This window comes from Acanthopagrus latus, chromosome 24 (genome assembly GCF_904848185.1).
Source record: "Acanthopagrus latus isolate v.2019 chromosome 24, fAcaLat1.1, whole genome shotgun sequence".
NCBI lineage: Eukaryota > Metazoa > Chordata > Actinopteri > Spariformes > Sparidae > Acanthopagrus > Acanthopagrus latus.
Genome location: NC_051062.1, coordinates 9102636 through 9122039, shown reverse-complemented (window position 1 = coordinate 9122039; position 19404 = coordinate 9102636). Strand labels below are relative to the sequence as shown.

The 19404-nt window shown below is 44.1% G+C and overlaps 3 protein-coding genes across 19 annotated transcripts in view; 1 reads left to right on the top strand and 2 right to left on the bottom strand.

Moving 5' to 3' along the window:
• Window positions 1-62: 62 nt before the first annotated feature.
• On the bottom strand, window positions 63-9137 carry gtf3c3 (general transcription factor IIIC, polypeptide 3). 2 transcript variants are annotated; one of them, XM_037091738.1, is made up of 19 exons: window positions 8863-9137; window positions 8595-8685; window positions 7650-8011; window positions 7451-7574; window positions 7183-7374; window positions 6933-7098; window positions 6695-6842; window positions 6431-6605; window positions 4980-5080; window positions 4727-4898; window positions 4101-4303; window positions 3641-3742; window positions 3336-3468; window positions 2426-2651; window positions 2284-2338; window positions 2041-2176; window positions 1441-1565; window positions 1210-1362; window positions 63-994 (listed from the first exon to the last, which is right to left on the bottom strand). In XM_037091738.1, the coding sequence occupies exons 1-19, from the start codon at window positions 8959-8961 to the stop codon at window positions 872-874; spliced, it is 2886 nt and encodes a 961-aa protein (XP_036947633.1). In that variant the 5' UTR covers window positions 8962-9137; the 3' UTR covers window positions 63-871. The 2 variants fall into 2 exon arrangements, with proteins under 2 accessions (XP_036947633.1, XP_036947634.1); XM_037091739.1 differs by having other exon boundaries at window positions 8869-9137.
• LOC119015596 (adenosine receptor A1-like) lies at window positions 9108-14469 on the top strand. The gene is made up of 6 exons (XM_037091751.1): window positions 9108-9228; window positions 10251-10525; window positions 11947-12154; window positions 12239-12373; window positions 12464-12648; window positions 12737-14469. Exons 3-6 carry the CDS (start codon window positions 11978-11980, stop codon window positions 13431-13433), a joined length of 1194 nt encoding a protein of 397 aa, XP_036947646.1. The 5' UTR covers window positions 9108-9228; window positions 10251-10525; window positions 11947-11977; the 3' UTR covers window positions 13434-14469.
• A 145-nt stretch (window positions 14470-14614) lies between these two features.
• dmd (dystrophin) overlaps window positions 14615-19404 on the bottom strand; it is a 282422-nt gene continuing 277632 nt past the window's right edge. For 15 of the 16 annotated variants that reach the window (XM_037091705.1, XM_037091714.1, XM_037091708.1 and 12 more), the window contains one exon: window positions 14615-17553. In XM_037091705.1, coding sequence (XP_036947600.1) covers window positions 17435-17553 — 119 coding nt within the window. In that variant the 3' untranslated portion in view covers window positions 14615-17434. Of the gene's footprint in view, window positions 17554-18990; window positions 19017-19404 lie in introns of all 16 variants that reach the window. The other variant, XM_037091716.1, reaches the window with a different exon arrangement.

Genomic DNA, 19404 nt, shown 5'->3' with positions numbered 1-19404 from the left:
GTCTGCCCGTCCATTGTTTTTTGTCACACAACTGCAAAAACAAATAACATCACGACTAAGGATGTGTCTGAAAGATCAAACTTGTCTTTATCATCCAAAAATACAGAAACAGACTGAAAATGTTTTGTTCTCAAAAATAGAACTGTCTTTACAAAATAGATTCTAACAGCATGACCTGTATTATGACTCTGCACACATGATAGTACAATCTACCTTAAATCAAACAAAAGTAGATACATCATCAGCCGAGACTGGAGGAAAATAACGTCTGAAACACTAATCAATACCTGCCTGTGAATCTGTTGAGGTGATGACGACTGATGTCTACGTTCACTACGCAGCAGCGCCTCCAACGCTGTAAACAAATAAATACTATGAAAACAAAACGTATATACATCACAACTGACATGACAGCACAAAGAGAAGACCTTGGAGATGTTCTATATGGAGGTTGAAAGATGACTTGTTCATAGATCAATAAATACAGACATAATAAAGATGAATACTTGAAAACAAATGTATAAAAGCTGAAAAATAAAATATAAATAATAATTAAATGCATTAACGTTGGTATTTAATTGGAAAATCTGAATAAATGTTAATACATTTCAAATTTCACTAATTTATGATTTTCTATGCGAGTATATTTATTATTTTATTACATTTTTGTCTGTATTTTAACAAGACGGGTGTCACCAACCTAGAGAACGATGTATCTATTTAGTGATGCATTTACGTGTTTTTGTCTTCAGGTTTTATTTCCTCATTCATATTTTGATCTATATCTATATTTATTTGATCATTTGTCCTCCATACGTTTAACAAGGCACTGAATCAGAACCACTGTCACAGATCATGAGTTTGCATTTTTTCAAATGACACAGTGTGTGTTGATGAGCTGCCGGGCCATCCCCATGTTCCCGCTGGCCTGGTAGATGAGGGAGAGGTTGAAGGCGATCTCCCTCTGCAGATCCACCTGATCGTCCGGCATGCCCTGCAGGGAAGACGGGTGGTGAGAGAGCGATGGGCGAAAAAAGAGGAGAAGCTGTTATCAGGCTGCTTAAACTGGAAAACTGGTCCATTCATCAATGTCCTCGATACAAGGGAGGGAGAGGTATTTCTAAATTTAAAGTCACAATGACACAGCAGAACGAGAGCTAAAACACAGGAGTGTATAAAGAAAGAGTTAGCTGATGTGTGTGTACTGACCTCCAGCTTTGGTGCGGGTATCGTGAGCGCCTTCTGGTAGTAATGTATGGCCAAGTGTGTGAGGCCCATCTGGTGCAGCGCTCTGCCCAGGTTGTACATGCTCTCCTGACACTCTCCACGCAGCTCCATGTACCGCCACAGGAAGGAGAAGCCCTGAAAAACACACAAATACGTATATTCAATGTTGCGTAGTTATAAATTGAAACGTAGGAGAGTGACAGCAAACTGTACCTGCAGCACCAGCGCATGTCGCTTGGCGACGTACTTCTGCGACGCCATGTGGAAGAAGGTGAGACCCACGCACAGGCTGTAAAGCGGGTTGTCCGGGTGAGTCTGGAAGGCCTGAACATACTGGCCTGAAGACACACAGCATGTTTGACAAATGTGTTAGATGAATGGAAAAATTAGCCAGAGACATTTCCTCACCTCGAAAGACTAAAACATACAGGAGGCTGCTGGACAACATTCTGCCAACGACGTGTTCCAGACTGATGAACTGTTAGACTGAAGTTTTTCTCTTTAAAACTCATTCCAAGACTGGAGAGTGTGGATATTTGTGTCTGCTGATTAGTCTTTAAGGCAAGGACATGTTGAACTGCACATTGGCTTACAGGGATATTAGAGAATTTCTTAGGCATTCAAAATAAAGTGAAACTAAAATAAAAAATCAATGCTGCAGACTATTTTTTTTACACTGGCTGCATAAGTGCACAGTGCAGTCTCCACAACTGACTTTATATTTTTGTCAAAGTATCTTGTATTGACAGCGATGCTGAGACACACTACAGTTATGCACAACAAGTAGCACGGCCTGTGTTTGTATTTTCGTACCCAGAGCGTGTTTGAAGCTCCCTGACACCATGGCGTTGTGTCCGCAGAGGACACACAAGGCGTGGTTTTCAGGATGTTTCAGCAGCAGGCGCAGACAGAAGCGGTGATGACGCTGGTGGTGGGAGGTGATCGTCAGCTGAGGGGGAAGAAGAAGAAAAAAAAAGCATCTCAGACATCCATTCCACTTCTGTCTCAGATTATTAACCTTCAGAGGGTTACTGCAGCACAAAGGAGTCTGCACACCTGGTTGAAAATGTTCCAAAGCTGAGGCAGATCCACCTTTTCCATCAGCATTAATCTGTTGAGAAGAACACACACAGAGGATGATTTCCACTTACACAACAGACAAACAAAGACGCAGCACGATGGAGCCGCTCAAGTCTACCTGATGTAGTTGTAGGCATTGTAGTGGTTGCGGTCGAGGATGGTGGCGGACAGGCCGATGAACTCCATCTCCTTCCTCCGGGGCTTGTTGTCGTAGAAGGAGTAGAACTCCATGGCGGACTCCACCATCAGCTCGGCCTCCTCGTAACGCTGCACGTCACACAGCGTCAGCACGCAGCTCACCAGCAGCTGCCACCAGTCCTCCTTGGACAGGACGTTGGTTTTACCTGGACGGGGACCAGAACACACAGTCAGTCTGGCGTCAGTGTGTTGATGAATGAGAGTTTCCCCAATTTTAAAGTCAAATGTTTACATTTCTATGCATGCAGATGATGTGTTCAAGTGCTTGTAGGAACGCAAGACATCATAGATTTAGAGAAAAAACAACTGAATTTTTGAGGGGAAAATCCTTAATTTACAAGAAAAAGAAAATCTCACATATTCTCTGAAATCATCAAGAAAAAATAATGGAAAAAATTGTTTTGTTGTTTTGTTTGGGGAATTTTTTAGTCAAAGACCCAACTGTTTTATCATAAATTTACCGTGTTAATCTTGGAATTTCTGACTCTAAAATCCTCACTGCGGTTTTCTTTAACGCTGCCAGACCACCACTCGCCTCGAGGGCAGGAAGTCAGGGCGAAAACATGTTGATCTTTGGAAAATTATCTACAATAACACCAAGTCTAGCTGACAGTATTTGTAGTTAATGAAGTCAAACATGTTCCTTTAAGAGAGCGATTAACAGCTTTCTCTCCACATATGGACACTCTTAATAAGTGCTGACAGTGAACTACATCCGGCCAACTGCTCTGCTCCTGCCAACTACAGGCTCTGTACCTCAGCCAACCAGGTATGAACACACACACACACACACACACACAAGTAAATGTATATATATATAATATGCGTACCAGTGTTGTCCAGATAGGCAGCCTCCTGGTCATCAATTTCTGTCTGCATGTCTTTGACCTTCACCAGCCGCAGGTGGTTCTCGCCTGACACGATCACGGAGCGCACACACACCTTTGCTCGCTGCATGGCTACCTGCGTGTACACAGGGCACACACACACACACACACACACACACACATTTGTCTGACTCGGTAGGGAGATGATGAAAATGCAAATGACCTTCTCTCTACAATCTGTCTGCAAATGACTCCACATTAGCCTTAACCAGCTCAGTGCCAGTGTGTGCGTGTGTGTGTGTGGTTACCTTCAGCAGCATGGAGATCATTGTGATGGTGGAGTCCAGGTAGTCCTGGATCCGTCCCTGAGTCTTCAGCAGAGTGGAGCGGTGCAGCAGCAGCTTTAACTCCTAAAAACACACCATATGTAAAAAAACATTCATAAACACACACACACACACAGACAAACAATTATTTTACTAGGTGTGTATGAAAGAAAAAAACTGTTATGATGCAGTAGTTTATGATCCTCTGAAGATATTATTTAAGGTGTAGAAAGCCTTTTTTTGAAAATATAAATATTTTCCATATTTTTTCTCTTGCTTTTTGCCGCCTTTGTTGCTACATGCTGCAGTTACACTCAGCAGATTACTGTGAAAACAGCCTTCTACTGTCAAAGATCATCATTCTGTGCCGTGAAACTCAAATATTCAAGATGAAAAACACATTTTCGACTGGAGGGGGGCAAGAAAAAGCACGTGGCCTTGCCTTCTGTGCTGCTGACGAGTCCTGCGCCAGCGTCTCGCTGTCGTACATGGACTCCAGCGCCTTGAGCGCGCACTCGGGCCGGCCCAGCTGCTGCTGCAGGGTGGCCAGGGACAGTCGAGCCTCCAGGTGCAGCGGGGCCATCTCCACCACCTTGGTGTAGCTTTCTGCTGCCACCTCCATGTGGCCCAGCGCCTTCAGACACTCTGTGAGGGAGGAAGGCATTTCATCTAACAGGTTTGCTTTTTTCCCTCCCTCATCACAGGTCGCCCAAATCCCGTCTTGCACCTCAGCTGCAGAGTCTCACACAGTGGAAATTTCTTTTGGATGGAGGCTCCTGCAGATATGCCTCTCAGCGACTAAGAGGATATTTCAGGTTCAACTCTCAGATCTGTCTGAGCGAGATTACACTTTCACTTTTTCATTTGAAAGATTTGAACCATCTCGTGGGAGCTTTCAAAAGATGTTAAAGTCGGAATAAAATGAGTATTTACTTCACTCAGTTGTCGGTTTATAAAGGCACACCTGGCTTAAACTAATACAGTCAAACAGCCCTGCTATAAACACTCTCTTAGTGACAGCTATAAAGTTCAAACTCAGTCTTCATTTTCATTTCCTGTTGGTCTCACCAGCATGTCGGAGCCACACGACAGCCAGGTTGTACTTTTCGGATATGACGAGGGCCGACAGCAGCGGCAGGGCGGTCATGTACTCGCCCTCCTCCAGGTAGGCCTCGGCCACGTCCAGGTACAAGTCCCCGATCTCCTCGGCGCTCTGCTCCATCAGAGTCGACACCAGCCCCTGATGGAGACACGTGATTATTGTGAAATAATTTTCTCAACTGTCCACCACATCACTGTTAGTATGAAACCCTTTGTTTACCTCCAGGGGCGTGAAGACATGCAGGTGAATGAGGCAGACCATCAGCTTGGCCCTCAGGTCCACTGGGACGCTGTCTGGTACCTGTACATCCTTAATTTCACCTGGAAACAAACACACACACACACACACACTCAGCGTTACTATGTTCCAATAATAGCGGCTATGATTAGTTTCTGTAGTGGGTGAGGAGGAGTGTGGGAGGTTGGTGAGAAACTTCACAGCTCAGGCGTGAAGGCTGTTGGTTATCCACATTAATAACACAACAGATCACTCGTCTAGGACCTCCGGGAATCATGCCACTCCAGCTTTTTTCCCCCATTTCCTCCCTCACTTTCAGATGAAAGACGGTTTTCGATCTAATCAGCAGATGATAAAACTCCTTGTGGTGAGTGCTTCTCTCTCCGATCCTCATCCATTATTGAGGAGAGGGAAAACGATAACGACGCAGACAACCCGTCATCCTCGTCAACTCCGAAACTCACCTTCCTCAGCAAAAGAAGTGTGGAGGTTGTTTTTGTTTTTGAAAAGAAATCATCTGTCACCCACAGTGAACCACAGGAAGTGGATGTTCCCGTGTCGGAACTGAATTAGCCTCGCGAATAAAAGGAGCACAAAAACATTTGTCTCCTCGCGCAGACTAATGATCACTGTCATGCACTCCGTTCTGTCAGTGCTCAACACATTCCACCGGTTTAATTGGTGCCGCCGACACATCACAAGATGGACAGACAATGCAGCAGACGTCGTCTTTCTCTTCAAAGGGTTAGGCTTTGTGAAGGGGAGTTATTCTCAGGTCCCTAATGAACGAACGGCAGTGTTTTAGTGTCAGTGATTTCTGAGTCAAACATCTCCCGGGTTCAATAAATACAGTCGCTTCTGAAACATCACTCAGAGCCGTAAAGATGTCAGATTTATTAGACCTCAGAGCATCTTCAGCCCCGCTGTCTGTCCAGGAGGAAGACACACTGGATACTCTGCTGTAGGTCTGTAACTCACATTGTAAATAACTGAGTCTTACTTGAGCAAAACTAAGATACTGAAAGATAGATACTGTGGTAAAATATTATTTTAGCAAAAGGGAAAGTCATTGAATAAAAGTCTTAAAGTTTCTGATGTTAAATGTACTTCAGTATCAAAAGTACAAGTAAAAGTAAAAAATACATATACTTACATGTATCTATATGCTGTATACTGTGAGTAGACTGATTATCAGATTTTCTTTATCTGATTGTTGATCAAATACATTTCCTTCTTTGGCTTTGATGCCCTGTGTAATCTGCAAAGTAACTAGTAACTAAAGTAATCAAATAAATGTAGTGAGATACAGAATAAAATATTTGCCATAGTGAATTGGAGGTATAAAAGTATAAAGCAGCAGAAAAAGGAAATACTCAAGTAACATACGAGTAGCTCAAAATGTTCAGACAGTCAGACATCCTGCAGTGACTCACCTTTCTGCTCGGCTGCTGTTTCCTCTACAGTCTCAGACTTTGTCTCTTCGTCGCTCTTCTTCTCCTCCTCCTCCTCAGTCGTGCTTTCTGCCTCCCTCTCTTCCTGTTTCGGTTCCACGACTTCTGCTGCGGCCTCGTCCCTGATCAAAAGCAAACCTGTAAACTGGACCAACACCTGGGAAAACACACACACAAAGTATGTTCACTCATTACGACACAACATTTCATGTGCTGCACTGAACACAAACACTCACACAGTTGTACCTCCAGAGCCTTGTTGTACTGGCGGCTGGCGATGTAGAGCTCAGCCGCCATGTTGATGAAGTCATCGCTGACCAGGCTCGGGTGTCGCAGCAGGGCGTCCTCGATGACACCCAGAGCCGAGGTCAGGTCGCTGCTCTCGTAGTAACTCCTGAAGAAGACACACAAATATTTGGAGATGAAAACAGAAAATGTCACGACAGAACCGCGACCCTGAATGTGTCACCGTGCGTCCTCGTACTTGGCCATGTCCTTGGACAGCTGCATGAAGTGCTCGCCGTCCTCCATCGGCAGCAGCGACAGGATCCTGCGGTAGCCATCCATGCAGTGCTTGTGCTCGCCCAGACGCATGTGGAGGCTGGAGCGCTCCCACAGGTAGCGCACGTTGGTGGGGTTGTACTTGATGGCTGGAGGGGAAGACAGACGACTGAAGGTTAGAGCTGAAAATGACAAGCGTGTTTTTGAATTTGTATCTGCGGTGTGAGGCCGACCTTTGGTGTAGCAGAGGATGGCCTGCCGGATGTTGTCCTGCTCCAGGCTCATCTCTGCCAGCCTGATCCACTCCTCGCCGTCGGACGGGTTCAGGTGGGCGGCAATGAGGCCGAACTGCAGCGCCTTTTCCATGTCCTCATCGTCCTCGTAGATCATCGCCAGCGTGGAGAACGGCTCGTAGGCCAGAGGAGCTGGAAGAGACGGCTTGGTCAGGCTCCAGTGCGACGGCGACTCATGTTCTCAAACGCTCTCACAGTTGGTTCCTACCTTGTCTGATGATCTCCATGCACATCATGATGGCGTCCTCCTTCTCTCCTCGGGCGTAGCGGATGTTGGCTTCGCCCATCAGGCCTCGGAGAGCTCGGGGCAGCTTGCTGCGATGACGCCGCTCCTAAACGCACAGACAGCCGTAAGCTGGGAGAACCACCAACACACTCTTCCTACTCCTCTTCCTCCGTCTACTCACCCTCATCATCTTCTTGTTCTCTCGGTTCAGCTCCATCTCCAGCGCAAACACGTCCCCCACCGAGGGATCCTCCTCATCCTCCTCATTCTCCTCCCTCCTCTTCCTGTGCCCCCTCCCTCTCCAGCCCCCACCTCCGCCTTTCCCCCGGCGCCTCTGCTTCTTCACCCCCACCTCTACCTCCACGTCCACCTTTGCCTCCCCCTCCTCTTCCACCTTGTAGTCCTCATCGTCTTCGTCGTCCACATAGCTCATACTGTCCTCCTCTTCTTCTTCCTCCGCCTCCTCCTCTGAGGATGGCGGTCGTAGGGTTTCTCCCAGCATGGAGGCGAAGGCCAGCTGGACACCCGGGCTGACACCGTCATCTGAGGGGAGAGCAGAGGTGGGTCAAGTACCTAAGAAAAGAAAGATCTGTGGAGGGTTACAAACTCTGTTGCAGTAGGTGGCTGTCTGCACCTTTAATGTTGGATTGTGATCCAGTTATAAAGACAGAGATGAAGAAGAAAAAGAGGGAAATGAAGAAGAAGAAGAAGCAGCAGAAGAAGAAAGAAAGAGGGAGAAGAAAAAGAAGAATAAAGAGGGAGAAGAAGAAGGAAAAGAAGGACAAGGAGAGGGATGAAAAAGTAGAAAAGGAAGAAGAAGAAGAAGAAGAAGAAGAAAAGGTTATGGGTTTTGTTATCGTTACTGGCCACGAGAAGCAGATAATTAATATGTATCAGGACGACAAAACAATAAATGATTATCAGAATTGTTGTTGATCAAATGATCCATTACTCTTCTCAGGTCCTGGCTGCTCCACATTAATGGCATGGCAGTGACACGTCATATATTCAGAGACACCAGGGCCCTGAAACCATCATCACTCCTCTGAATCCTGACCTACATCCTCACTCAGCACCAAAGCACACTTAAAAAGCTCTTGTAGTCTCAGACAGGCGGCAGGTTTACCTTTGATCCCGGGGATCTGTGCAGAGGTGGAGGGCTGAGCATCCTCCTCCTCCTCCACACCTTCAGCTGACACCTCTGTCTCCTCCGACTCCTGGGAGAGGACGGAGGGAAAACCGTATCAACATTATCTTACCTAAACAATCACTTACAGACGTAAACTCTTCCTTAAGAGTGATTCTGAGTCAGCTAGCTAGCTAGCTTAGTTTTGCTAGTAGCTAAGTCGCTGTAGATATCCAGGTACAGACTTTAACCATATTTTGTGACCTACCGGTACCTTGGCTCTCCTCTCGTCCCTCCGCTTGTCAAACTCCTCAAAGGTAATCCTCCCCTCCAGGTAGTCTATCAGCTCAGCGCTGAAACCAGACATGGCTGCCTGTTAGCCTCTATAGCTTCCGGCTAAAGCTAACTGACGAGACAGGAGATGGTCCTCTGTATAAACTGCGTCACATGAGCCACAAATGTACTAAATTGTCATCTACAAGAGAAGAAAACATGCTCAGCACTGACTGCTGCGCTGCATGTCAACAACGAGCACGTTGAACCACCGTCACGTGACCCGCAACAACTTCCGGGTTGGCGCCATTGAAATAAGAGAAGAAGATAACAGTGTTCTGGTGACACCTTGTGGCGACAGGTGAGAAGGCAGCAGCGACACTGAACTTAACCCAACTAATAAAATGAAAACACGAAGTGAAAACAAATATACTGTAACTTAAATATACTGTTATCTGGAACTTAAAAAATATGTTTTTCATACTCTAAATACAAATTTAAAATCATGTTTTTAATAGATGTATGCTTTTTAAGACATTAAAGGTACTGAAATGCGAAGAATTTAAACAAGCACAGATATTACAATGAAACAAACAAGGATATTATACGTATATTTATTCAGAATGTGACTTTTATAATAATAAGTACACTGATTAATTGATTATTTAGTTACAATATCTCATAAATCGTGGATAAAAAGCTTAAAAAGTGAGTTTTCTTGAGGGAAAGTTGTATAGACACAGTATAACTAGGTACTTTTACTTCAGTACTGTACAAATGTGAGGTACTTGTACTTCATTTGAGTCTGTTTTCTGTTATGCAACAAGGATGTTACAATATGAAATATAATGAGCTGATGTATGATATAAATTAAGTATAAACTGTTGGGTTTAATTGTTAATATTAACTCCTAAACCAATTGCATCATTAAAATTGTACTTACACATGAATGCATCAGTAATGAAAATCTTACAATATAATATATAATTGGTTAATTTGTATAGGTGTGTATTTTCCTGCATTCATCTTTGATCGTTTAACTACATTTTACTAATAATACTTGTGTGTACTTGTACCTTGTAGTTACAGTATCTTTAGTGCTTTGTGCAAACAAGACAGCAATAATACCTGTGTAATCTAATAACATGTTTACACATGTGTTAAACCACTGTGTGACACTTGTTTCTCAGTTTAGCTGCACATTAGGCACGTTTGGTTACTGCCCCATTGTTCTGCACTGAAACATCACAAAGTCAATCGACCTATGAAAGAGTTTCTCATGCAGACATAATCCGAAACTTAATATAACTTGTTTGCTTTGTGGGGAACAGGATGGAGATTTACGTCAAAGCGTATCTGCTTTTCCATTTCACCCACATCCAGAGCCGTGTTGCAACTGCTGCCGGTCATTCAGCAGCCTCCTGCTTGACGTGTTCTGCATTATTCGTTTTATCTGGTTTTAAAGAAAGAGAGAAACGGAGGGAGCAGAAGAAGAGGTGTGGTCTCAACCTGCTTCTTCCTCAGTTCCCCTCTGGGTGCTCTCTGCACATTGGCGAGCTCTGATGCCTCTCCTGCATCAAACCCCATGCTGTTAAATGTGACCCGGGTGGTCTGCACCTTCAAGACTGTGTGATGACGGCACCTGAAGCCTAGCACAGGTGAGTACGCATCATAATCCAAACCTGAACTACTTTACCCACCAATGAAACAACAGATATGGAGGAAATTGCTTTTTTTTTTTTTTTTCAGTCCTTTTGTCATCAGCTCAAAGGAAAAATTATTAGGATGGTCTGAGCAACATTTTGCATTATGCTATTTATATGTTAGATTTTTACTAAAGAATGTTGTCTGATGTTTGGGGAGAGTCCTATAGGATCAGATTAATATATCATTTCCCTCTTCTTCCAAAAATGTGAATGCAAAGTACATCAAAATGTGAAAAACACAGCTTGTTTGTGCACCATGGATGCATCTGGCAATGTGCAAGGAACAATAAATCATGTGTCTCTGTCAGGGCTTCATTTTCTGGTCACTAGCAGGACCAGTGTGCCAGTTTTAAGCTAAAGAAGTTGATCTTTATGGAGAGCAGGGATCATTTAACTCCCACTTTATCTTTAGTCTACATTCTAAATGTATTATGGTAATATAATGAACATATTGTTAATGTGTGAATAAGCGACAACATGTTGAAAACAGTTTGTTTGCATGATGTTAATGAATTGCCCGGCCTTCCATAAAGAACGGCGACTGATTAAAAATAACAATGGCGGCTCATCCAGAGCTTAAATACATAAAGTTACATTATTAGGGCAGCAACTCAAAATGATTTTATTTATTAATGAATCTGTCGAGTCCAAGTTTATATCTTAAAATGTCTAGTTTTGACGGACCAACGCTCAAGAAGCTAAAGATGCTCAATAGAAAATGATATAAAACAGTGGCAACATTAAACATTTTTAGCATCTGGAAGTAGGAGCTAGCTGGATAATTAGAGTGATGATTGATAAAGTTGCTATTTAAGTTCCTGTAGATCAGCTAATTGATTCGTTTTGGGGGTGTTGCTTTTTTCCAAGTCTAAAGGAGGCAAATGACCTTTTATTACAAGGTCACACTTGACGTTGACCCCACCTGCTCTATCAAATCATTTGTGGACGGTCCCTGTTCACTCGCACAAATACAGAAATGAATCGCAGCGGCGTTAAATTGACCTCATTCACGCCTGCTGATGCTGCTGCTGCTGTGCTGTGAGTCTGTTCTCCTGTGTGCAGCAGCAGCAGGTCTGATCGTCTATCTCCCTGTGTACACAGCGGACACTTGGGTCGTGTGTTTGTTTTTTTTGTCTCTTATCAGGAACGATTCTCTCCGCTCAGTTGGTCGGCACAAAGGCCTCAGACTGAGCTTCATAACAACCACAGTTCCTCTGTCCCGTCATATCTCCTCATCTCTTCAGCTGAACCCGGCCTCAGTATGAAAGATAGAAACACCTCTCTGAGAAGCAGAGGACACACTAAGTGGATGATTTGCTCACCTCTTGCAACTCATATCTTGGTTATTTAGGAGCTATAAGATTTTCTCACAGTCTCTTCCAGGGTTTCCAGGACTGTGGGATCATGAACGTGACTGGAAGCTGCACGGCGGAGATGCCGTCCGGGTACATACCTAGCTTTAAAGGGATCTACATCGCATCTGAGCTCATCATCGCCTTGCTGGCCATCATAGGCAACTCCCTGGTTTGTCTGGCTGTCATCTGCAACAAGAAGCTCCGCACCGTCACCAACTACTTCCTGGTGAGGGGGGGGGTCAGTTTTGTATCTGAGACGTGGGATTCTTTTCCTCACAGGGGTCTGAGCTCTGTCTGCTTGTGTGTGAAGGTGTCGCTGGCAGTGGCGGACACCCTGGTGGGACTGGTGGGCATCCCCTGTGCGGTGCTGACAGACCTGGGTCGACCTCGCCACAACATGCCCCTGTGCCTGGTGCTGCTCTGCATGCTGATGGTGCTCACACAGGTAGGAACATTTACCTGGGAGGCTCTTATGGTTGAATCTACGCTGAACGTCTTGTAGGACGTCTTAGGAAAACGGTCGATTGTCTTCCAGAGCTCCATCCTGAGCATGTTAGCGGTGGCACTCGAGCGGTACATGGCCATCCTCCTGCCCTTCCAGTACGAGCGCGTCATGAGCCCCAGGAACGCCAACCTGGCCCTGCTGGTCACCTGGTGCCTGGCGGTTCTCTCCGGCTCCGTGCCCCTCATGGACCCACAGAGACAACCAGCAGACTCCAAGTAAGCGCCTGAGGAGGGAGGATGGATGATAGACTGAGTTCATAAAAGAGCAATATCACATGACGTATATGCCTCCTTGTCCTTACAGCTACTGTATCTTCACCTGCGTGGTGGACATGACCTACTTGGTCTACTTCAACTTCTTCTGCTGCTTCCTGGTGCCGCTGGTGGCCATGAGCATCATCTATGGACACATCTTTCTCACCGTTCTACACCAAATCAGACGCATCAACCTGGTCAGGGGGACGTCAGTAAGCGAGGAGACGGTTGTTGGTAGCGGGAGCTCTGGGATGGAGGACAGCGGGAGCTCAGCCGCCATGGGAACATCTGGAGTCAGGGCAGACATGAGGACGAGAAAAGAGTCTGGCATCGGCTCTCTTATTGACACCGAGACAACTGCTGTCTTCACAAAGACAGGACCCAGGGTCTCCACAACCGGATCCATCAGCAGCTCTGCCCCTGCTGACCCTCATCTGGGAGAGTCCACCAAGGCCAAATCCAACTTTCAGGAGCTGCGTAAAGCCACCTCCCTCCTCCTGGTCCTGTTTCTCTTCATGGTGTGCTGGATGCCCATCCACGTCATCAACAGCGTCCTGCTGCTCTGCCCGCAGTGTAAGGTGCCCATGTCGCTCACACTGGCGGCCATCATGCTCTCCCACGCCAACTCGGCCCTCAACCCGATCGTGTACACGTACAGGATGAGGTTGTTCCGACACACTCTGATGGGGATATGGAAAGGACTGTGGAGCCTCCGGTCAAAACGTCAAACGCTGGAGGGTCACTAGAGCTCACTGTTTTGGTTTTATGGCCCAGAAGTTTACTGTTTTGGTTCAGTGTCACCATTCTTATCAGCTGTGTTTCAATAAAGTAAAATAAAACGTCTACCTTACCTGCTGAGCACCTGACAGCAGAGAGTCTAAGTTACCTTTCATCAGCTGAAGAGCTGCTGGAGACCAAAATGAGAGCTAAAAGTGGAGTGAATATCAGACTTACATTCATCAGATAGACACAAACAAGTGCTAATGTTGCTCTGTTACTGCTGGATGTGTGAATAAGGAACTGTTTTCATGAGGTTGTGCTGCCCCCAATTGGTGAAAACAAGCCCAACACAGCGTTTAAGTATTTAAAGTTGTACATTATAGATCACATTTTATAACAAACGTGTGTCTTTTAACAGATCTTTGTGTACATATTGACTAGACTGATGTAAAGTTGTTTATACTACTTTTACTCCATGTCTTTGATAGATAATGAGGACAATTATCGGTTCGTCGTCTAGCTTCAGTGGACTTTAAACTCATTTGTTTCCATGCAAATATTTTATAAATCCATACAAAAACTTTGTCTTTTATTTAAATTCACATGGTCACATCTTTGTTTACACTGTATGCAAGGGACCTGAGTGTTCCATGTGCTTGACTTGTCCATACAAAGGTTGAATACATCAGTTTACGTGCACTGGAGTTGCATTTTGCCACAGATTGGAGGTCGAGTGGAGACAGACTGTTGATAATTAAAGATTAAATTGCAATAATGCAAAAACAAGATTGAATAATGTAGTTTCTGTTGTATATCCCAAACTATCACACACACAAAAAACCCTCCAAAAACTACACAGGTAAATGAATAAATAATGATCAAGTCACAGAAATAAACTGTTCATGTTGAGGGTGTGTTCAGGAACCTCACAGTCTGTGGGAAGAAGCTGCTCTGCAGTCTGGTTGTGAGGCAGCGGATGCTTCTCTATCTGTTGGCAGACGGCAGCAGCAGGTTGTCTTTCAGGACACTTTGGGCTCCACGCAGACATCTCACCTCGCTGATATCTAAATTATAAGATAATGGTTGGTTTGCCATTTGTAAATAACCAGCTTTTCAAAATAAAAGTTCACATGTGCATTTATTGAGCTGTGCACTTCCTGTAAACGTAAACAAGTAAACACAATAAAGAGTGAATCAAAGAGGCGAGTCAAATCAACATAACTGCGTGCTTTATTGATATACAGTAAAGCATTTTATAATACAGTAGTAAGGCATATATTTGGTGGAATCTGATATGTTGTGAAGTATCTGACGCGTTATTTTGAAAAAAATGATGTGAGAATGAAACAAACGTTAGAAATGAAAAACAAAGAAAAATCAAATCAAATTCAGTGTCTGGATCAAAACAAAACAGAAACCTTTTGGATCATGCTGAAAGTATATGACGCCAAAAACACACACTCACGCGCACGCACACACACGCACGCACACACACACACACACACACACACGAGGGTATAACACCGCGATGCTCACCGCGGACTTCTCTGAGTGGTTACACATTAAATAAGGATGGAGCTCATTTAGTCACACATGCTAATATCGTAACACCTCACACGGCACAAAACAAAACAAAAAAATAGCTCTTTAACCGAAGACTAATCTGCTAGAATAAAACAAAACGTCTAGTATGTTCCAGGTTTGACAGTAGTGCACACGGGTTCGTCTGATTTGTGTAAAAATGCTCATTTTTTTGATACGTGAGTCGTAAAAATCTCTGACAGAGATGAGAAATGCGGTGAACGCATCCGAACATTCAGATCGGAGGCTCCTACAGTGCAGTAGAACGAGTACGGAGCGTTTTATATATATATTCATAGGACATCTGACGTGACTCAATCAGCCAGCAATAATCAATCAGTAATAATCGATAATCTGAGAGGAGTGTAGGGATCGAGTACAGTAGAGAGAGAAAATTGCCTCCGGACCGGACTTCACACGAGGTAGAGCTTTAACGTTACTGGGCTTTTCCCTAAAACTCAAACGTTTCTCCGCTTAAAATCGGAAGAATTCTTCAGAAACAATCTCAACTAGCAGCCTTTGTGACACTGTGGTGCTCAGATTTCATTAAAATAACATTGTTCTTACAGTACGAACCGACGCACAGTGTGCTGTGTGTGATCAACACCTGGAGAGCATCTCAGTGACACCAGTGCAATAATCAGGACAGTTTGTCTTAAAAAGTTCTTTCTGGAGGATTCTGTCGAGGCCCGATGCAGAACTGAGGATCACTGACACTTAAAAAACCTGAATTTTAGACGTGATTATCTTAAATACAACAAATATTTAAACTTGGACTTAGAATTTGAATGATGGGTTCAAGGGCAAAGTTCTCTTTGACTGTTCGACCACAGCCGGACTCTTAAAACACTTCTTAACAAGTTCTTTGAGGTTAGTCTTTGAAGGAGCCCAACAAACTAAGTTTCTGTTTACATTCAGTGTTTCGCACCGAAGCACATTGTGTGCTCGTCGTTCATCATCTATAGGACTCACAGGAGAACACGTTCTTAGCAACAAGCCTGAGTAATGGATGGAAAGTAAAATTAAAGGGCCAGTTCTCACATTAATAACACATATAAATACATTTTTAAGTTGTCATGCCTGTGCCTGTAAAAACAGATTAATAATATGGTCTGTGACTCTGGAGGGAGCTGAGAAAAATAACCCTGATGATGTCATAGTGATGTCATCGGGGTTATCTCAGATTGCATTTGGAGATTTTAAATTTATTGAAGATGAATACATGAGCACTTAGCGTCTACTGAAATAAGTTGCATTATGGGAAATGTAGGATTCAGTGTTTTTGATGTTTTACCCTCACTAGGAACAAAAAGTCAGGATATCTAGGCCTCTAAATGAATTGAATTCATTAATTACCATTGTACAAAAGGTAAATATGATTAGCACTTTGACCAATAGGGATGATAAATGCAGGATTTTGCACTGTGAGCCTCTTCTAGTGTCAAATATTTGTTTCATTTACTATAAAAGACTCTGCTGCTTTTCATTTCCACTAATTAAGCTGATTATCACAGAGTGAGATCCAAATGAAGCCCAATTACGCCTGATTATTTCCGGATTTTGACACGACCTTGCTGAATCGTCTCCGCTCTGGATCGGGCCTCTCGGTACAGCACACAGTACGCACACAGGGATGATAAAAAGCAGTTGCCATGGAGACGTCGATAACAGTGAAGATGGAGAAACTGATGGACGGACGGATGAATGAAGAATTCAAATATAATGTGGCGTCTGTCAGCCGAAGCCCAAAAAAAGCTGTAATGTAATGTGGATATTAGGCACCACCACACACACACACACACACACACACACACACACACACACACACACACACACACACACACACACACACAGTCTCACAGACAACGTACTGTAAAGATCCAGGATGCCTGCATTACCTTGACAGTAGTGTACGCTGTTATAGAAAGACATTTTCCTCTTAGAAAGCACCCTTATGTTTACAATCATTCTTTTTTTTTGATACAAATGTCTGAAATGCTTTAGCTGTTTCTCCCGGTTACAAAGAGATGGCAAATATTCAACCACACTGAACACACTTATTTGTATCTCACCTCTCTTTGACGACCCCTCCCTCCCTCCCTCCCTCCCGACCCCTGTTTTTTTTTTTTTTTTATACAATTGCATAGAAGTTTAAAAACCAGGCTCTGTTAATAATAAAACAACTTCAGGACGTTTTAAGAAACTACTGAAATCTACAAGTTATAATGTTTTTCTTTTGTTTGTGGTTTTTCTTTTTTGTACGCGTCGTTGCTTTGAACCGCAATCCTTCACAAAAATAGACGTTATATATTCTCTTTGTAAACTGTGTTTCCAATCCAGTTGTTTTGACTAGAAAAGCATGCGACAGGTAGGGAGGAGAGGAGAGGGGAGGGGAGGAGGGGGAGGGTGAGGAGACGGGGGATGAAGGTTGAGGAGGAGGGCGGGATCAGAAGGGCAGGGCCTCGTGCTGTCCGGCGCTCTGCTCGTCTGTCATCACGCTGACCAGTGACTCCATGGCTCGGCCCAGATCGTCGGCCATGTGGAACAAACTGCCAATAGTGGGACCTGGAGAGAGGTGGGAATAAAAATAAATGCTCAGACGAAGCGCCCTCGCTAATGGTGACGGAGTGAAAGGTGCACACAGGACCACGTCTAGGAGTCTACAGCCATGCTAGCTGCTCCGTGAGGCTGTACGTGAGCACAGCATCGAGTTAATGCTAATGCTAGCGAGGCGACATGCTCACAGTGAATGCTAACATGCTGTTTAGCAGGTACATGAACGTGTGAACCAGATTTCATGTCAATTTATTAGACAATTATAATCATATGTCAGTCTGGACACAGTGGCGGGCCGACCAATGTCTCCACCCACATAAGCCACGCCCCGTTGCCGTGTTTTTAGCGTGGTCAGAAACATATAAAAGTACGCTAAGGAGGACAGCCATGTTTCAATCTGCAGTGCCGATGTTTAACATGTGCGGGGTTGATATTTGACTTTGTCACTCCCCAAAATGAAGCAACTAGCTCAGCACCGGGAGCGACCGTGATAACCTGCCAGCCTAGATTGTAGTAATTCCATCAATGAAAACTATGATGTAAAAACAAGATTATTATCAGGATATGTCGATATCTTCTAATATATTTCATTCATTAATTACTGTAATATATATATAGTAAATTAACATTAAGGTTTTAATCAATAGGAAAGAAAAATTAAGTCTGTTTTGAGCTTTTTCAGCACCATTTTTTTTTTTTTAACTACCTGACAAACAAAAGACTCCAGCGTGCTGCTCTAGGGTTGGCAAAACTGACTCTGACATCATCACTCCCCCAAAACCAAATGCCGAGGTCAGCACAACAGGGGAGTGACTGTAATAACTTCCCATAAAGCCAGCGGCAATTTCATCAATGAAAAATATGCAGAACATGTTCAACAAGACAAAAACTACACAAGAAGCAACCACCACAACTACGATGAAACGCACTGCCCTCCATTTATATCTCTTCTGCAGACGCCGAGTCAACCTTGCTGTCAACTTTTATCCAATCAAATTGTAGCCAAATCTTTTTGTGAACCCCCACGTTGTGATCCGACATGATCACATCTCATGCCAGATCTACATGCAATACAGGGATGAACTATGTACAGATACACACACACACATCACAGCTATGACTCCCTACTGTGACTAACAGCAGTGTGACAGAGGACAGTAAAGGGGAAAGGAAATTAAACAAGTGAAGAGGGAGGGAGGAGATTGTTGCTGTTTTTTGTTATTTCCACACTGCATCACCGCACCATGACGTCTCCACTCGGCCACGATGTCTCCGTTTTGTTTCTGCCTCATTATGAAGCCAATTATTAGGCCTTTATTCTCTAAAGACAGTCAGTCCGTGTTCTTGCAGGGGCTAAACGTGGCATAATCATGGTGCTCGCATGCAGCGGGAAACACTCTTTCGAGGAGATGGGTGGGTGAAAGACAGGAAGTTGAGCCCACTAACCTCTCATGGGTGTCCCCTTCTCCCTCCTGGCTCGTGGAGATTAAAAGAGGAAAGGAAGAAAAGAAAAGAGGAAAGAAAATCAGCCTTTTTTTGGTAATAGAGGGAAAGAAAGATGTGTGAAAAACTGATTTTCTAGTCATTACGTTATTTTCTTCTTCTCATTTTTCTTATACTACATTATGCTTTGTTTCTTTTTCCATTCCCCATTTTAAAAAAGTACAAAAACGTCTGATCGGTGTGTTTATCAGAGCTGCTTTGTGTCTGATGAAGCACAGAACCTGGGAATAAAGCTTGTGGTGTGAGGAAAGGACACATCTCATTAGTTTCCCCCGACCAGCCGCCGGTTTCAGACCGGTATCTTTCATATCACTTCAGGCTACCGTTACCTAGAAATGCTCATAACAAGGTATCTGT

Excerpts from the sequence above, each read along its gene's own strand:
- gtf3c3 (XM_037091738.1), bottom strand. The coding sequence starts at position 8,961 with ATGTCTGGTTTCAGCGCTGAGCTGATAGACTACCTGGAGGGGAGGATT. Across the intron at positions 8,686-8,862 it reads AGAGGAGAGCCAAGGTACCG|GAGTCGGAGGAGACAGAGGT; the intron begins GTAGGTCACAAA and ends GTCCTCTCCCAG. Across the intron at positions 6,606-6,694 it reads AGTACAACAAGGCTCTGGAG|GTGTTGGTCCAGTTTACAGG; the intron begins GTACAACTGTGT and ends GTGTTTTCCCAG.
- LOC119015596 (XM_037091751.1), top strand. The coding sequence starts at position 11,978 with ATGAACGTGACTGGAAGCTGCACGGCGGAGATGCCGTCCGGGTACATA. Across the intron at positions 12,374-12,463 it reads TGCTGATGGTGCTCACACAG|AGCTCCATCCTGAGCATGTT; the intron begins GTAGGAACATTT and ends ATTGTCTTCCAG. Across the intron at positions 12,649-12,736 it reads AGACAACCAGCAGACTCCAA|CTACTGTATCTTCACCTGCG; the intron begins GTAAGCGCCTGA and ends TTGTCCTTACAG.